The 18810-nt window shown below is 56.9% G+C and overlaps 1 protein-coding gene across 1 annotated transcript; it reads right to left on the bottom strand.

Moving 5' to 3' along the window:
• Window positions 1-1361: 1361 nt before the first annotated feature.
• Window positions 1362-17738, bottom strand: RBPJL (recombination signal binding protein for immunoglobulin kappa J region like). Its single transcript, XM_026042120.1, has 12 exons — window positions 17688-17738; window positions 10607-10682; window positions 7338-7463; window positions 5566-5636; window positions 5314-5429; window positions 3778-3952; window positions 3167-3304; window positions 2976-3085; window positions 2712-2852; window positions 2290-2445; window positions 2070-2173; window positions 1362-1699 (listed from the first exon to the last, which is right to left on the bottom strand). Exons 1-12 carry the CDS (start codon window positions 17707-17709, stop codon window positions 1426-1428), a joined length of 1509 nt encoding a protein of 502 aa, XP_025897905.1. The 5' UTR covers window positions 17710-17738; the 3' UTR covers window positions 1362-1425.
• Between the last annotated feature and the right edge of the window lie 1072 nt (window positions 17739-18810).

Below are 18810 nucleotides of genomic sequence, written 5' to 3'. Positions count from 1 at the left end.
CCCCAAGGGGCTTGAATTACTGCACATGTTTGCTGGGTCCATCAGGGCTAGGAGGAGTCACTCGGTGCTTCTTGGCCTCTCTGGCAGAGCAGGGCTGTCACCAAAACAACACGGCCTCACTGGGAGCCCTGAATCCACCGTGAAATGCGGCTCCTGCCCCGGGCTGCGGCTAAACACAGCAGGGAGTGCTTCCCATTTGTAAAATGTGGATTGTGCTCCRGCCTCCAAGGGGATGGGAAACGGCCCCGGGAGCTGCCCGAGGCAGCCGCTCGTCTGCGTCTGCAGGGCTGTGGGAGCGGGAGARGAGCCCCATGGGGTGGCCACATCCTTTCGCTGTCCCCCACTGCGTCCTGGAGGATTTGGGCAAGGGGACGTGTTGGGGGGATGCAATGCAAAGAGTATGGCCTCAGTGCGGGGGTTTTTCATCTTTTCCCCGCTGCAGCCCCAGGATCGGCAGCTCCCTGTGGATGTGGTGCCTCGGCCAGCGCCTTGAGCCCTGAGCTGCGGCTCCCGGGCTCGGGAAGAAGGTGTCCGCTCTCCCGGCGCTTGGAGGAGCAGAGGAGCAGAGGTCCCCCTGGGTTGTGACCCCGGGGGTGCAACGTGGTCACTGGACACATAGGTGGGCAGGCGAGGGGGGCTCCGATCTCCCCATCACCGGTGGCCCTGCCCGTGCTCACAAACCCCTGCGGTTTTGGCACCTCGGCGGCGTCTAACCCAGCCTCCCAACTGCCCRAACAGCCCGTTTCCAAGCACACTATGGGCCTTTTGATGCCCCGGAGGGCTGGAGGTGCTAAACAGCTCTGCCAGACCCACTTCGCAGAGCGCTCGGGTTCAGCTCCAAGAAAACGGGTTTCTTTTTACGGCACCTTTAACCACCGCTCGATACTGGTGCAGGCGCCGCAGAGGGTCCGTGCGGAATAACTGAGGTCAGCAGAGCCACGAGGGCCAGGGATGGGCCAAGCTGCACACTGAAGTTTCTCTCTCTCGTTTTCTTTCTCAAATAACCCCATTTGGGCCTCCAAAGAAAACAAAACAAACCCAAATCCCTCTGGTGCTGGATGTTTGGCTGCTGGAAATCAGCTCCTCCTTCCTGAAAGGCAGGGAAGTGGGGCAGGGATTCCTGGTATAGATCAAGAGCCACGCTCGTTCATCTCCCCTGTCCCTCCCGGGCTTTGGAGATCTGGGCCAAGGACCTCAAGAGCAAATCTTGGAGAGCAGCAAAGAGGCACTTGAGCCAGCTGAGAGTCCTTGAGACATCGTTTATTGATGCTTCCCTATGAGATCTCCCTGGGGAGAGGTGTCGTCATTAAAAGAGGCAATTAGCTAATTAGAATAACAGAGAGGGCGGCCGAAGGGCAGCGAGGAGCTGGGGCAGGGACCCCTCGAGCCTGCTGAGCAGCRCAGGGATCCCCTCCGCTTCCCTCGCTAGCTCTGCATGAAGAGGTGGAAGTTGGTCCTGGTGAACTCCTGGTGGATGCTGTCAAGCAACTTGTCCGAGTCCTGCGGGATGTCCGAGAGGAGCGGCTGCCCGGGGAGGAAGCTCTGCTCCGGGGTGTAGGTGAACGTGAAGGAGCTGGAGTAGATGAGCCCGTCGTCCCTGAGCAGCAGCAGCGGGACGGTGATGGGATATCGCAGCCACCTCCAGTCGCTGCCGAAGGCAGAGACGTCGGGGACGACACACACCAGGGATTTGGGGCTCCTGGGAACGGCGCAGGGCAGGAGAATGGGCGTTAATGCAGCAGGAGCCCCCGCGCTGCCCTGCACACAGCAGCGAGCTCCTGTGCATCACCTGGACTTGGCTTTGGGGCTTGGGGAGCCTCTGGCTGGTCTCCCTGCTCCTTCCTCGTCTTCTCTGTGGGTTGCTCACCCGGTTTCCACCCCCTGAGGCCCCTCCGCCTCCTCCACCCACCGTTATTGGTGACCACAGCTCTATGGAGAGCCTGTCCCCACCAGGATCAACCCCCATTGTGAGAGCCACTAGCACAGGCTGCAGGCGCTGCCATCCCCAGCCTGTCCCCAAGCCCGGCTTTGGTTCACGGGCTGCTTTCCAGCCACCGTCGCCGACTTACCTGAACATCGTCTCCGCTTCCACGTCTCCGAACCAGACCTTCAGGTGCGTGTGGAAATACTCGCCCTGCACCTCCAGCATGGCCACGTCCCCGCCGCCCGTCAGCTGCGGCCAGTGGGGCATCACGGGGGTGGCCAGGGCTGCATGCGCCGCTTGTGTCCCGGGATGCCCTGGGATACCCCGGGATGTCCCGGGATGCCCAGGCTGCAGTCCCTGCCTACCTGCAGGGCGGTGATGAGCGGCACGGGGCTGACGGGCTCGCGGGCGCAGGCCAGGCTCTCGCTGAACGTGTACTCCACGGTCTCCGTGCCGATGATGGTCCAGCAGGAGCCGTCGTTGAGCAGCTCCCGGTTGGCTTCCTTCGGGCAGGGGGAGGCCTGCAGGGACCCCGGCGCGTCGCAGCGGGGCGGGTGGAGCCGGCAGCCCGAACGCCTGGGTCCTGCCCTGGCGCCTGCCTTGCAGCAATAGCTCTTGCCAACCCTCTGAGCAAACCGGTGGCAAAGCAGGAGCAGGGAGGATGGAGGTTGGCGGATGGTTGCAGTGGCTCTTAGCTTAACTTGGAGGCCATTTCTCTCTCYAGGAGACCTCTTTCCCCTGGGAAAGGTGCTCCCAGGGAGCAGCGGGAATGGGAGCACATCCCTACCTGGAACTGGATCACCTTCTCCGTGGAGAGGCACAGGTACATGCGGTCGGAGCCCTGCAGCTGGAAGGCGCACTTGTGCAGCTGCGAGACGGGCTCGTCCACGTCCAGCATGGCGCACTGCTTGCTCACCTTGCGGATGATCTGCCGGGCGGGCGGCTCAGCAGGCRCCGCCGCCGACCCCTCCGCAAGCCCTTTTCCTAGGCGGGGCTTAGCAGGGCCGGCAGCGCGAGGCCGCCGCCATCCCTTTCCCTAAGCGGGGCTTACCAGGGGCGGCAGCGCGAGGCCGCTGGCCGTGCAGATGAGCCGCACCGCGGAGCCGTAGCGCACGTAGCCCTCGCGCAGCGGGAAGTCCCCGCGGGCGCCGCGCTCGTCGGCTGCGGGCGGAGAGGCCGCGTTAGCGCCCGGCGCGGGCGGCTCCGCTGCGGGCGCGGGGCCGGCGCCGCGCCGCTCCTTACCCAGGTGCAGGGTGAAGGCCGCCCACTGCCGGGCGCTGGCCACAAAGGCTCCCCCCTCCACGGAGAGGTAGCGGGTGCTCACGGTCTGGGAGCGCAGGCGGTTGAAGAGMGAGACTTTGGAGCCCGAGGAGATGCACACTGCGGGCGGCGAGGGCGGCGTGAGCCACCCCGTCGCATCCAGGTGGGTTTGGAGACCTCCAGAGGAGGAGACTCCACAGCCTCCCCGGGCAGCCTGTGCCAGGGCTCTGACACCCTCACAGGGATGAAGTTCCTCCTCATATGGAGTCAGAACTGCCTGTGTTTCAACTTATACCCATAAATTTATACCCAAAAACCACTCGTGTTTCCCCGGCAGGTTCTGCTCGTGTAGGAGCTAGAGGAGCAGGGGGCAAAGCCTGAGGGGGACAGAGCGCGCGGCCATYGGAGCCCCATCCGTCATGGTAGGGGTAGAGACACTGGTGCATCCCTGCGTGTTCTTTCCAGGGGGGTTGCATTGCTCAAATCCAGCCCAGTGAGATCCCACCGGGCTGCTCTCCCCCAGAAGATGGGCACCCTGGGGTGGGTAAATGGTGCCCCAGTATTGCCAAACGTGCCCAGCCACCCCTACGTACGGTCCGTGTTCTTCAGCGACTGCTTCTTCTGCGAGGGCTTGGAGATGACCTTGATGAGCTTGCTGTGGAAGGTGCCGATCTCCTGCCCGTTGCCGAAGAAGAGCTTGAGGACCAGGCGGAAATGCTTGCGCTTGTCCGTGTCYGAGATGTAGAGCGCCTTGGCGCAGCCGAAGCCCTGCGGCAGAGACACGTCGGGAAGGGAGCCCGGACCATGGAGCCTGGCTGGGAGCTCAGCTTGTCCCAGAGCATCCCCGGGCTGAGGAAAACCTTCCTCCTCCACCTGCAGCCCTCGCCTTCCTCATGGCACGAGGGACCAGTGCACATCCCGCGGGGCCGGCAGGTCCCGCCAGCGCGGAGCCGCCGGCCCCGGAGCCACCCCACGGGGACATAATGGCTCCCATTGAACAGGCCRCGGGTTCGCGGGGAGGGGGAAGCCATCGGAGCTGTTATTCCAGGTGCGAGGAAGAGCCGGGGCTTCAGCGGGGGCTCTGTTTACACTGGGGACGGAGAATTCCTCGCGGCAGCGCCTGCTCACACGTGATTTATCCCGCGGAACGGGAAAAGTCCCCCGGGGCTTGCGGCCACCGCGGCTCTCACGGGCTGATAGATGCCCTGATGGCAACGATGGTTCTGGGAACAAAGGCCCTTTCTGCAGCCCGGCTCGGCCCCCGTGCRCTTCGGGCGCCGGCGGTGACGCTTTTTCACTTCTTTCCCCCTCCTCTCTCAAAAGGCGCCAAATCTCTGCCCCGCTCTCGGAGGCTGGGGCGGGTGGGTGTTTTCTTTAGCTGTTTATCTGCCGCTGAAAGRGCGGCTTTCATTTGGCGATAAGCGGCTCCGCGGGCTGCAGGGAGGGGGGACGGGCTGGGGGGGCCCTGTGGGTTTTGGCCGCTCGCCCAGGGCTGCGGACCTGGAGAGATGGTGGCCAAGACAGACAGGCCCCTTGGGCAGCGGGGGCTCGAGTGACCCCCYGTGCCGCGGCAGGAGGGGCTGTGCGATGGACGGGGGAAACGCGACGTCCCCGGCAGCACAGCGGGGAGCAAGAGCATCCTCTGGCCCGGAGCTGGGGGGCACAAATGCTCAGGGGGCTTGAAGCAGGTGGAGCTGAGGTGGGTGCCCATCGCAGGTGCGGGGGCAGAGCCACCCYGGGGTAACCGCAGGCGAGACAGGAACCAGGGCCCTTAGGGGCTGCTGAGTCAGGTCAATGGTAGCCAAGGTCTTACCCCATAAGTCACTTAGCCTGGCCACTACCCAGGCTGTGCCCACCAGGGTAAGTGACTTATGGGGTGACCACTACCCAGGCTGTGCCCACCAGGGTAAGTGACTTGTGCATCCAATAAAAGCTGGATGCAGGGGCTCGCTGGAGATGCCACCAGATGGTCGTCCTGTCCCTCCCCGCACCGGCATCGGTCTCCAAAACGCGGCACTTCTAAGAGCTGCTGCTGAGGATGCWCTGTGGAGCCGGCATCCCTGCCCGGATGTGGGAGCAGCGGGAAGGCGASACGGGAAGGGGCGCCCGGCGGGACGGGGCGGCCTCACCCTCGCGTCCGCCTGCTCCTCGAAGGTGAGTTTCTGCGTCTCGGCCAGGCTGCTGCCCGCGCTGTCCAGCCCCATGTAGCCGCACACGCGCGAGCCGGCCTCACCTGCGTCCCTGCCTGTTGGAAACGGGGCGACACGGGCATTAGGAAGAGCAAAGCAGCAGGATAACCACAAATCCTTCCTCTTTGCAGAGATGAGAYCCTTTCTCTGCACCACACAAGAAGGAGCCCAGGGCTGCCCTTGAGCATCTACCTTTGATCTGCTCCTGCTTCAACTTCCATCCTGGCCCGGTCAGATAAACACAAGGTGGAGGGCAGAAGAACCTGGAAAAGCACAAGGACAGTTTGTGACTGGGCTTAGAAACCCAGAGAAGGCCCTTGAGAGATGGGGCAGCGCAGAGCGAGCAGCAGGGCTGAGACCGAGACCGGAGACCTTCGCTTGAGGCAGAGCCGCCCCCTCCCAGGTACGTGGCCATGGGGGGACAGGCTGGGGGACAAAGACCAGCCCAGCCAGCAGCTCGTGTTCAGGTGCCACTAAAGCGGCTGGGAGAGCTGGGGTGTCCGGAGCACCGGCCGGGAATGGGCTGCAAGAGGAGCAGCAGGGACGGGCAGTGCCAGCGGTCGCTTTGCTGCAGCACAGGCAGCCACGGGCAGCACCCACATCTGCAGGGGGGCCCTGGGGGCTGCCCCGTCCCCTCACGCAGCCCCACGCRGCGCCAAGGGCCGCCCCGGCCGCGGGAAGCGGCCCCCGTGTGCCGGCCGGGAATGCGGCGCCTTCGGCAGATCGGGAACAGAGGCCACATTCACGGCCAGCTCCGGAGCCCAGTGCAAATAAATCTATAGCCAACGTTTTGGAAACATATTTTCCTGTGTTTTATTTGGGTTTCCACTGTCTTTGCAGTCGGGTGAATGGGGCAAATTCATCGTCGAGTGATGCCGTGTAAAGTGCTAGCCCTGGAAACACCCCTGAGGAGGGGGTTGGGTTTTCTGGGCCCTAAAGTGCTGCCCTGGGGGGTYATTTAAGCAAGTTATCTATGGCCTGGGACCCTGACCTCCACCGTGAAGGAGACCCAGAGCCTTTAGGATTTAACCTAGGAGCCCTGTGCTGATTTGCTCTTCTTTTTCCAGACTTGGCATCTGCTTTCCATGCTTATCCTCCAAGCTGAAGCCAAGGGAAGGGACCATCTCCCAACCTTGGACACCGGGACCTTTGCTGAGATGACAAGAGCCTCCTGGCTGGGAGACCAGGTCTGAAATAAAATCCCAGTGCCCACCGTGCCGGGAGGGAGGCTGGATGTGAGTATGGACATTGAGGATAAATTGTGGCCAGCTTAGTGCTGTCCTGCTGYGGGTGTTTGCATCTGGATGAAGTTAAGCCCTAGAGGTAGAGCTCGTCTCCTCCTAACTCCTCCCTGCTCAGTAATAACAGAGGATTATTTTTATCACAACGGCTAATGGAGGATTAATTATATTGCAGGGTCTGACRTCCCTGCCCAGGAATAGCAATTTGGGAGCTTTGAATTGACCAGAAGAACCTCAAGGTGTTCTTGCAATTTGGGAAGTCTTTTCCAAAATAGCAGCGTTTTGGAGACCCTGGACACTGATGGAATTGTCCCAGCCAGTGATGTGGTCTATCAAGTTTTAAGACAAGATTTCCAGGGCACTAGTAACACTAGTCTTTCCTCTTCAGAGCCTTCCTTATCCCATTCCAAAGGGATAAGATTTGGATGTTTACTTTTCTTCTTTTACTTCTCTCTCACGTCAAGTACTTTAAGGGAGGACTCTAACCTTACAGGTTATGCTCATATGTTATGTTAGGTTAAACGTTATTAAATTCATGCAGCCTGAAAGGCAGATTGGGATGCAAAGAGGTCACGGGTAGATGCAAAGGGGTTATGTTAAGTCATTTGTCTCATCAGATTAGATTAGAGAAATCTATTGAGGTGAAAGTTGAGCATTAGGTATTTGCTTTTGGAAGTGGCCTTCCAAACACAGAGCTCCCTAGGAGGCTGCAAAGTCTCCTACCTTTTCTCATTGCCRTATGACTTCTGGGCGACTTTTGCGTGCAGTATCAGCACCGTCTGGTCCCCTGGCAGCTGCAGGTACCTCCGCACGCCGTCCCGAAGCAGGTCAGCTTGGTACGGGTTGGATCTAAAACACAGCGGTCCCATAGCATGAGTAACATCAGACCTGGGCTCCACGTGGTGATAACGAAGTCGCGGGAGCAACCCGGACACTGCTCATTGAATCATGCAGCTACATAGAGAATAATACCCAGAAAAAAATTAAGTTTGCTTTGAGACAAGCCTTTTGGTGCCACTTGTGCCTTGGTGCCTGTTGGTAACGGAGACATGGCTCCATTTCTGCTTTGTTTTGGGACACCAGGTTAGGTATCAGGCAAATSAGATCTGGGTTCCTCAGGGGAGAGTCATGTGAAAAGTCATTTCAGGCTCTGGCTGTTGTCTTAGCCCAACCTGCTGGGGTGTCTCATGACCTTCTGCTCATGAGACGATGGCCTCATGTCAGAGACAGAGCTCCACCAAACCTGGCTTTCCTGCTGGTGCCCGTGTCACCCAGAGCGCTACCTCCTGCTCTGCACCTGAGAAAGGGATGTTTTATGGTGACAGCAAGGCCGTTCCTGACCAGACACCATGACCTGCAGAGCGTGAATTGCAACTCTGCCCAGCTCCATCACCCCCAGCACCAGCTCCTCCGCCAGCCCGCTCTGCCCGAGGCTTCGGGATCACCCTGGAAAGCTGAGGCTGGATCCCTGCCCTGTCGTTACGGGGCAGGGAGATGCCTGCTTTCTTTCCAGCTTGCTGGAGCACGCCGAGCACCCTGAAGGTGGGCTTTACCAGCTGGTTTCGCACTGCTAAGGCAGTGCACTGCTGAAAAGTTTAATTCCAGCCTGCCTGCTTAGTAGTTTATACCCTGCATGGGCACAGGTAGCCAGTAGGAAAATTATCCGATCCTTTTCCATAACAGCAGTGGAGGAGCAGGTCAGGCTTTCCTTGGGTCTCATCTTGCAGGATTCTGTGCAAAACGAGGAGCGCCCCTTCGTGTCCTCGTCACCGCTCTGCTGCAGAGACACGTGGCCCTAAGGGAGGGCTCAGCAACTCCCGCTGCAGCAATCACATCCATGCTATTTGCTGCTTAAAGCTGGGCTGTGCACCCAAAGGCAGGTAAACAGACCCGAGCGCTTCAGATTTGATGTTTAGGTGGATTAACTATAATGACTACTTAGAAACTTACTTTTTTCTCCCCCCGTGCTTTCTCCACAGCCATTACTTTCCAAATTTAGGGGCTCAGTTGTCGCAGTGACGCACTTCTGAACAGTGCTCACCATTCTGACTGTGGRGGCGACCACCCAGCATCCGTCATCTGGTTTAAATTTACCTCCAGAAAGTCAAAGGGCTATTGCTAGAGGAGCTCAATATASCCCCTCGGCTCCTCCTGGCACCTACAGGCTGTTCGGAGTTACAGGGAATTATTCACTCCTCCTGACATTTATTATATTGAATTATTAAAATGCTTTGATTGTAGCGCAGTGTTAGTTCAGTGTCGTGTTCGCAGCGCTGCCTGGGCCAGGCGCTCCGAGCTGGGGCTAAAAGCCTCCTTTTCAGAGGCCCAGGTCTCGGGTGGGACTCAGATGCTATTGCACAAAGTCGGGTATTATGTGGAAGCAAAGCGGGAGAGCGGCACGGGGGCAGGCTCGGCCTCACCTCGGCATCTCGCCCATCCCTGCAAGCCCCTTCTCCCTCTCCAGCCTGCCCCTGGCTGCATCCAAGGGCCTTTGGGTGCAGTGTTTTCAGATGCAATCCAGAAGCGGGTGCAAGTGCAGCTCGAGGTGCTGCTTCTGGGTGGCTCTGTCGCAAAGGTGCAGGTGTGAGAGCATCGCCCAGCACCAGGGCACCCTGCAGGCACTCGCCACCCCCAAAGGAGCCGCTTTGGGGTCTCCCGAGGCCTCAAAGCTCAATGGGAATCTGCTGCCACAGAGCAGGATTGTTCTTCCCTGCCTATAGAAACCCAACACCCTCATCACGAGTACCCGTTTTAGGGGCCTGAGTTATGTTTTGTGAGGCGCGGGGCAGCGAATGCCTGCAGTGCTCCCGGGTATGGAGTCAGTGCAATGTTTATGCAAAAGGAAAAGCCATTAGAAATCTCAGAAATGAGCAGCCTGCAGTTCCTGGCTCCCCTGATTTTTCAATACCTCCTTTAATCCAGACCCAACCCAACCCACAAGCTCTYGTATATGCACGGGTATTTATAAATCCTGTATTTTTGTCACTGCACACACAAGTGAAATTCTGCCTTTGCTGAGCTCGGGGGATTTATCGACCACACCAACAGCAAACACCAGGCTGGGACAGGATGTGTGAAAAACGCTCCCCCCGGGGCTCCATAGGGAACGCCAGCCAACCTCCCTCATCCCAGGGGATGTTCCGTACTGCTCCTGGACCGCCCCAGCAGCACTCTTGGAAAAGGTGGATATCACAGCACTGTCTTCGCTGCTGGACAAATGCCAACATTGCATTTTGGTGTTCTGCAATCTCYCTTGCACATTCCACTGATGTTAGTGCAAAGTGGGAGCAAAGAGTGACTGATGCAGATGAGTCCCTCCTGCCACCAGCGTGGACCGGGGGACAAAGTCTATTGGTCTGGGTCTGGGAGGCAAGACTGGGCACCCCGTGGCTCCCACAGGTGCCATCGCTGGTCCCTGGAGCCCTCAGCACCCAGAGCCCTCAATGCTCTGCTCTGTGACTGCTCCAGATGCTCTTTACCATCCCATGGCTTTTCCTTGCAGGGTTTCCTGAACCCCTCGGGACACTGCAGCTCAAACTGAAGGATGCTCTGGGCTTAGACCGTCTTTCCCAGGACCTGGTGAGTTGGAGGGTTCTCTCTGCCCCAGCAGCTGAGGGAAAAAGGGGGCGAAAGAAAGAAAGAACCTTCCCCGCCAAAGCCGGGAATATCCCGTGTGCGGCGCCCGGTGCCCTCCGGGCCGCGGCCGCCACCTGCGCGGCCTCTCCCGCGCCCGGAGGCCCCGGTGGAGCGGGGGGAGGCGGGGGGGGCCGCCCGAGGGTGCCCCCCCGCGCCGCTCCCCGCGCGGGCCGCCCATCGCCGTGGCGGCGGGGCGAGCCCCGCGGCGCCGCCTCCCGCCCTCCCGCCTCCCGCCGCCCCGTTAAATGCGGCGCCGGGGCCGCGCTACGGAGCAGCCCCGCGACCCCCCGACGGCTCCGCGGCCCCCGGGCAGCCCCGCGACCCCCGACAGCCCTGCGGCCCCGCGGGCGCCCTACCTGGCCCAGCAGCGCGGCGGGGAGCGGCTCGGCGGGCGGCCCGGGTGAGTGAGGGGCTCGGCGGGCGCCGCGGCACCTGCGGGGACGGGAGGGAGGTGAGAGGGGGCGGCCCCCGCGCCAAGGCTCCCCGCGAAGGTGAGCGCAGAGGGTGACAGCRGGGAGGGTCAAGAGCAGCTTCTGACCCGCGGTTTTGCCCCAGGGGTGCGGGCTCCTTCCCACCGACGTGTCTCCCATCTCAGATCAGGATTCTGGGACCATTGCTGTCCCCTCGGTGACCGAGGTCCTCAATGGAATCACGCAGCCCCACGGGACAGCGTCGCACCTCCTCAGAGGTGTCGCTCCGAGGTCCCTTTCCTGCACTCACCTTTCCCTCAGCTCTCGGGCAAGTTCCTACTGATATAATTGAGTGGCTGTTTTAGCAGAGGAGAATCAGGTGTGATGCTCCTGGGTGAAGCACAGCGAGCCCTATGAAGTCTAGATCGTGTAAGGTGATAAGCTTAGACGTGTGTCTTAACTTTATTATGTGCCATCTCTGCCTGCTGGAATTTTGGGTCTGTGCATACTCATAAATGTGTTTGCATAAGCAATCGCCCACCTTTGGCTTATAATCCTAAGCAGTTCACAGAAAAAAAATAGCTGTGGGCATATTTGGCACTTGCAATATTATGTGGGAAACTTGTTTGGAAAGTCAGATTTTTCTGGGCCCGTTGAGTTTGYGCTAACACGCAGCCATCCCACTGGAGTTAAGCAGGTATTTGCTGTGATCTTGTGTGCTCTGCTGCTGCTTTCCCCTCGCCTGCTGGCTGGCACGAGGACTCGCCCCTGGATCTCAGCTCTCATATTTGCCACCAGGACATGGCAATACACACAGCAGAGTTAACTCCAGGGAGAAATTTGGCCTTGGTTAAAATACAAATTCCCATCTGGAAGACAAGCAAGCAATCTGGGTATTTATAGCCAAATAACACTTTGCATCTAAGCAGGCGGGGTATTGCTGCATCCAACTGGAAAAAGCTGTTGTTGATTTTTGTGGAAGCTGCATTTTTTCTGAAGAACTGCAAAGAAATGCAGGGGATCGGTGCGAGATGGGCTCGGGAGCTACCTTGGCCGGCAGCAAGCAGCCAGCCAACAAGGCAGCCTATTGTCGGCAGTTTGCGGTCGCAGAAGATGTTTGGGCTCTGATTGCTCCAAACACAGTATTTCCTGTGAGGTTGGCAGCAGGGGTTAAAGGTTTTCAAGAGACGCCTGCGTTTGAGCGTTTTAAAGTTTCCAATAGGGGCCCCTTTGTTAGCTCGAGGAGCAGAGCGGCTGCCTTGTTAAAAATGAGCGCTCCTAAAATGCCATTTACCAGCGCCCGATGAATGGGGCTGAAGCGTGTGGGGAGCRGGAGGCTGTGCAGCGTGTGCATGCACGTACACACGTGAGCCACACAGCAGCTCTACCGGGAGTGAGCGAACGGGAGCTGGAAAAGAAAGCGCGACATAAAAATGATTGAGTTGTGCTCACGGCGCTGCTTGTGAGCAACGAGCGCCTGCCAAGGGAACGGTCCCCTTGGTGCCAGATGTCACGCACGTGTCTCCTCCAGCCACGCCGGGAGGCTCAGCAGCGCCTAGCGTTAGTTGTTAAGAGTTCTGGGGGTTTTTCTGCGCTTCGGGACCGYGCGGGTCGCTTGGGCTGCGTTAGCGGTGCTGGAGCAGGAGCTGCCGCAGTTCGGGCTGCCACAAGGGCTGCATTGAGCGGTCGGGCGCGGGAAGGTCCCCCGTGTGCTGCGGGCTGGCAAGGGCTGCCCSGCTATAGATCCTGGCAGCACAGGCRGAGCTTTAAGTATCGAGTAGCATTAAAGCTGTTAGAAGGGTTCTGTTCCCTCTCCTGCCTTGGCCGAATGAGGAGGGTTTAAAAATAGCTCCCTTGCGGAGCAGGGTGTAGGCGTGCGCTCGCCTTGCACAGGCTCTTGCGCAGCTGTGGCAGAGCCTCCCGCAGGGCGCCCCGCCGGCTGCCGCCTCTGCGCCCGGGCACGAAGCTTCCCTGGATCTTGGGCGGCTCCGGCCTTCCCAGCACTTTTGTCTGAAGGCAGGATCCTTCTTCCCTGGCAAAATCTGCCTTTGGCCAAGTCCCTCTTCTGCCCAGATTGCTGCTTTGCCTTGCAAGGCCTTGCTTGTGTACAGGAATCTGTCCCTAAGCTGATCCCTCTGGTGTGTATCAGAGGAAAATCCCTAAGGACCAGCTCTAGTCTGTTGCAGAGAGGTGGCAGTAACTTGGTTTCTCTCCAAACTTCAGTCTTCCCATCATTTGCCTGCATGATGCTGCTTCGCTTCCTGACTGCCYGGATATAAGGATGAGAGTCCTCGATTTGTGGTGTGTGGACCTCTAGGAGCCCATGGTTTCCAACGGGAATGAGCAGAGGCAGGTCTAGTGTCCGTGGAATTAACTCACTACRCTGAGTTGGAGATTTATCGGGGTTCACAAACTAAAACAAGGAAAGAAGCTTCTCCTTGSATATTCACAACTCCTGCAGTGGAAGCTCCATTCAGATGGCTTCCCCACAGCGTCACATTAAACATCCCCCTTGCTCTTCCCTTTTAAAGCATTTTGCTTTAGTTTTAGCAGTATAAACTAGGAGCAGAGCGACACAAACATGAGACTSCCTTCACATGCCCATCAGAAGTGTCATTGCTGTCCCTCCATTTTGTTCTTCCGTGTTTCCTCCCACCTAGGTAGCTCCATGGCCTCTTCCTGAGATGCAGATGGGACCAGCTCAGGTCCCAGCTCTGTCACAGGCTTCCTGTGGTCTTGAGCCAGTGGCTTTAACCCTCTTGGCTTCTGGTTTCTTGTCCCACACTGGTGGGGACACTTCTTGAAGAGCCTCATGGGACCTGAAAGACTCAGTGAAACAGCCCGTGTTTTCTCCTAGAGATCTGGAGATGAAGAGCTTGTAGCTGGCTTTGATAAGGACTTGATGAACACAACACGATTAGATGAGTTCAGCTACTTAGCTTGACTAAAAGGGCTAATTTTGCATGTGCACAATGTTGAGGACAAACGGCCCTCAACTATGGGCCTCAAGTGCTGCTTTGAGAGACCGCAGGAGGAGGTTTCCATGGGGCATCCATGTGCGTGCTGAAGAGACAAGGGTGACCTTTTGATGTCGAGGTGCAAGGTTGCCCAAGACGTGCTCTTCACACTCGGAAGCAAGGTCAGTCTGCTGTGGAACTGATAAAATGACCCTTCTCTTGAGCAATGAGAGCATCTGCCCTTGGGACAGCAGCTCTTCGGTGGTGCTCTTGCCAGGAGGTTGTGGTGGAGCCTTCAAGACCAACAGTYACAGATAAAACACCCCAAAAGTGGGGAACCTTTAGTCACTGATGCCACGAGAAACTGGTGACCATCACAGCGACATTCTGGTTATTTGAGAACCTTTTCCCTTGCTGCCTTTGGGGTTCTCCATCTGAAAAGTATCTAGAAAAAGAATTTAGTCTGTTTTTTTTGCCTTGAAGTGGCCTGTGAAGCTGCTGCGTGCTTTTCTGCAGCCGTCAAGTGCTCCTCGTTTTCTGCTATTTCAATCATACTCTTAGCAGGATGTGTAGGTAAAGGGGGGAGGCACAAGAATATTCTCCTGGCATATTTCCTTATGCCAACACTTTGAGTCACGTCTGCTGAGCGAGAAATATGATATAAAGATTTGGAGAAGGAGGTCAGGCAGCAGATTTATGATTGTGAGGCTAAATTAGCAGGCACTCTCTGTGGTTGTGCTATGCAAGCTTGCTCAAGGTCAGCTGGGGATATTGGCTCAAGTGGATTCAGGAGAAGTTCTGCAAGTGACTATCAATCTCATTGCTCCCTGGAGAAACAGGATCTGCTGCACCAGGAGCTCGCCTGACAAACTCTGCATCAACCTAGGAATGGGTCTGGACCATTTGCCCTCCCTTTGTGGCTGAACGTGCCTATTTCATATTTCATATAAATATTCCAATAGCATAGAAACAACATGATGCGTTGTTACATCAGCRAAATAGCTTGATCCTTCTAATATAATTTTCCTTCCTTGTGGAAAGGTYAGAAGTTCCCAACTTACTGTTCTAGTATGGAGTGAAAATCATACTTGTGTCAGCTTTTCACACAGGATCACAATTCCTTTTTGTGGTGGTTTTCTTTGGGTGAGGCTCATGTTCACCATCCCCTGAGCATCTGCAAGGGTAGTCAACAGCCTATTGCGAGGTTCAGGGACCACTTGACAACACAGTAAGTGSCTTCTTGGATATATCTCATGTCAGTAGAATTTACTGCTAAAAACAGCCAGGGAACCTAACAGAAGACAGCAACAGGATAATGTTGAGCTTAAGGAAAATCCCCAAGCTGTCTTATCTAGTCCTCCCAGCTGGAATTCCCGATGCTCTCCCACAACAACTATGTTTCTCCCTGTCCATGCGGTTCTTTATGCCCCAGCAACCCAGACCTGACCAGAGCAAGTGAAATCAGGGCTCGATTTGCCTCTTCYGTAGTTTAGGGAAAAAGTGCAGCATAAGGTCTCCACTGAGATGGAGAAGAGGAAGGGAAAGGGAAGAGTGATGCTACCAGCTCTTCTTATATGGGTCCAGTCCCTTGACCATGCAGACATTACTTGACCATCTGATATTTTCTTCTTCATTATATCTTTCCACCTTGTAATGTGCAAGTGTTTGGGGAATTTATTCCTATCAGCTGCTGTGGTGGAAGCCCAGGTAGAGTCTGTTTTGGTGTAGAGGCTGGGGAGACAAGAGGTTTTGTCCCTTTGTGTTGCAGAGCACCGAGAGAGGTTTTAGGAGCAGATCAGAGGCAAAGACCTCAAGCAGTAACATGACAAACCTCTAAAAGGGAATGTTCTAGCCTTGCACCTAGCATTTCTCCTCGCAGAGGATTCCCTGTGTCATCTCATAGTATAAGCCTTTTAGGACAGATACAAACAAATTAGCAAAATTAATGAAAAATGGACAGAAACCTGCTTTTCTGCAATCTTCCTTGCTCAGACAACCTGTGCTGTGCAGAAAAAAATGCTAATTTTAGTGAGCACTGCAATAAGCTGCATGAAACAGGGATCTGGCCTTTTGCAGGGGAGCAGGTGGAGAGGTGAAAAGTCCCTGTACCATCCAGCAAAGTTTTCCTGCTACGGTCCTGCTGCTGACTGGATTTGAAGCCCTTATGTGCTGTYTGAGAACTGCAGCCTTCGCTTTAAACACAATGTCCTTCCAGGTGGCTCTTGGCCCAGAAAAGCTACYGTGGAGTTGTAATCGGAGAGTACTGCGATGTCCTGGAAATAGTCTGCTCTTGTTCTCCCACACGTGTGTTTTGGAAGAACCAGGAACCAGCCCTTGAAAGTGGAGGGGGGTAGTTCTCTCCTCTGCCTTGCCCTTGGCTGGAAGCTCTCACCGTTTCTCTGGCCTCAGCATGCTTGTTTGCATTCCCTGCAGCTTTCCTGCTCCAAAAACTGCACAACTGTCCTTATTCTCATGACCTGCAGCTTGTCACCCATATGATCTGGAGGTCCAGCTGTGAGACACCAGTGTTTGATTGATAGCAATGTCAGTGCTGCCTGGTCCTGAGGATCCTTCCGTGGGTGGATTGGATGCTTGCAGGYAGCGGGATGGTTAGTCTGGATTGCATCACTCTTCTCTTCTTGTGAGCTGAGCATATTCCGTGTGTCTGGGCAAAGTGGCAGAGATCTCCTGGGGTTTCCACAGCAAAACTTGTCATCAGYAGATGCCTCCAGATAGGCATAATTTGCGCTACTTCTTCTCCACGGGACTGGAGTAACTCACTTCTGTCAGCCTTTCCTGATCCAAAATGTGCTTTTTGGGAAGCCCATTTCTGCTGGGCATGGACCTGAAGGATCACTTGCTGTCTCACCAAGGACAAGTGTAGATGTGTCTCCTTGTCCTACAGTCCGGGTCCTGCTGTCCTTCTATTGTCTTGGCAGGTTTGGGGCATGACCTTGGTTTTCAGCAAGGTATGTCCAGATCCCAAGCCCATTTTGGTGTTTTTTTTTTTTTTTTTTTGTCCTTGCTCTTGAATAACACTCGGTGGGAGTTGCCTTATGGCCTGCCCAAGCTGCCTGCTTGGCCCTCAGCGAAGAGAAGCCCTGCAGTGGGGTGCAGAGCAAAGCAGGGTCTGCAGAGCTGGGCAGGCTGCGTGAGTCACAGGAACAGGGTGTCTCAGGCAGCTCCGCTGCTGGCCAGGACTTTCAGGACAGAAATACGTGCTGCTAGCTCACAGCACATGTTGCACCAGCGCTGTGTGCCCTTGTCATGCCAGCCCGTGGTGCAGGGTGACCAGCATCTACATGTGTCTGTGCTCTGGGTCTGCTCACGCTCTGCAAGCCCACGCTGCATCAGCAGCACAATCGGTCAGAGCTGTCCTGGCTGTTTCGTGCTCCTCGCAACGCACAGCGAGTCCTTGACCTGGCTTCTTGCATGCTCTGAGCTATTGCTCCTGTCATGTGCTTCCAGTTTGCAATTTCCCATGAAAGGGCTAAAGTCAGGCTCCTTCTTGCCTTTTGCAAAACTCTTGGCTAAAGGCAGAGGTACCAGCTGTACAGGATCGTGAACCAGGTTGCATCTCATTCCAAAACCATGGTCTGAAATCTGCTTTCCTCCGTGACTCTACAGTCGSGGCATGTGCTAACTTTGCAAATGCATTGCCACCTCCTGAGCCTTCTGCCTTCTCTTTCTCCAGCTGCTTTATCTTCTCCCTCATTCAAAATAGAAAATCCAGACGGAGAAYCCAGAGCAAATGGGCATCCCTTCCTGGTGAGCCCTGTGCCCTGCTCCCTGCCGTGAGCTGCTGTTTTGGGCTGTCTCTAGGAGAAGATCTGGGTTCCCGACCTGCGCAGCTGAGTCACAGGGGGAATATTCAGAACATTTCTATTAACCTGTAGCCAGGAGAGAACTGCCAAGGCGGCTGTGCTGAAACCCAAGGCGGGTGTTTTCGCTGAGCTCCAGCACTTGGCAGAGAAGCCAGACAGACACACGGAGGAGCAGAGCGGGAGGCCGGAGGCAGCCCTGGGGACACGCGCAGGGAAGGGGGCACCAGGAAGGCCAGGCCGACTTACCCGCTTGCCTTGGGAGATTCATCTCCGAGTCCTCCTTGCCCAGGATCACTGGCAGGTGCCTGGGGTCATTGCTGACCCTTCCGTGCTGTAATTGTGGCTCTTCGGGGTGCTCTTTGCCTCAGGTACCAACCTCGTTGAGCAGTGAAACGCAGCGCGCTGCCCTTCCCGTGGGTGGCTTAGGAAGGGCAGGGAATGGCGGGAGGCGGGAGCCCATGTCAGCGGCTGAGGGGCCGGGCTGAGCCCATGGCCACAGGCGCCGCTCCGCTCACCCCAGCTGAACCTCCCCGCTTAAAGCTCCGCTTTATCTCAAGGTCTGCGCTGGGGCGGGCGCCGTGTTTGCCCGGCRCGGCAGCACCTGCCTGCCAGCCGCTCGCTTCCCACCGCGCTCCCTGCGCCTCGGGAGAGTCAGGGGCCAGCAGCAGCCTGGATGCTCCCGGGGAAGCCACCAAGCAGACGATGGAGGAAGAGGTGGGTCTGGCCTTCAGCCTCTCCCCGGGCTCCATCCCGCTGCCTTCTCTTCCACGTCCTCCATGGACACCCTCTCAAAGCCATGTCCTAGCCCAGGCTCTGCTGCGAGGAGCAGCACAGCGTGCGTGACGGAGCCGTTGTGCCATCCTCCGTCCAGGCAAGGCCCCTTTAGCCGCGGGGAGCGCGAAGGCATCTTCCAAAAGTTAAAAATAGAGCAGTTGTGAACTGCCTTCCTGCCGCTCGGCTCCCGGCCGCGGAGCTCATTCCTCCGTCCGCGCTGGCTTTGAAGCGCTCCGGATGCTGCGAGACGTGGGCTCGGCGCCAGCCTGCTGCTGCAGCGACGCTTGGAAAGCAGAGATCTGCAGAAATGTTTGAGATGGCACGAATGCCCCCAAAATATTTAGTGGTTAGAGAGTGCTTTCTTCTGAAAACAGGATTGCTGGAAAAAGAATCTGCTAAAAAACAATGGGGAAAGGGGGAAAGGAAAGGAGGCTCTTTGCTTTTCCCTTTGCACGGCTGTGAGAGTGAAGGCACCCAAGTTCTCGGGGCTGGTAATGGGGACAGCAAGTCAAGAGTGACACCGGCATCAAGAGCACCTCTCCTCCATACACAAGGACTATCTGGCTTTGATCACTGCTTTTGTTTGGACTTTTCC

Source organism: Nothoprocta perdicaria, unplaced genomic scaffold (assembly GCF_003342845.1).
Source record: "Nothoprocta perdicaria isolate Ctin4 unplaced genomic scaffold, notPer1 scaffold_3, whole genome shotgun sequence".
NCBI classification, from domain to species: Eukaryota; Metazoa; Chordata; class Aves; order Tinamiformes; family Tinamidae; genus Nothoprocta; species Nothoprocta perdicaria.
Note: the sequence above shows the minus strand (reverse complement) of the source record. Positions and strands in the feature narration are given on the sequence as shown.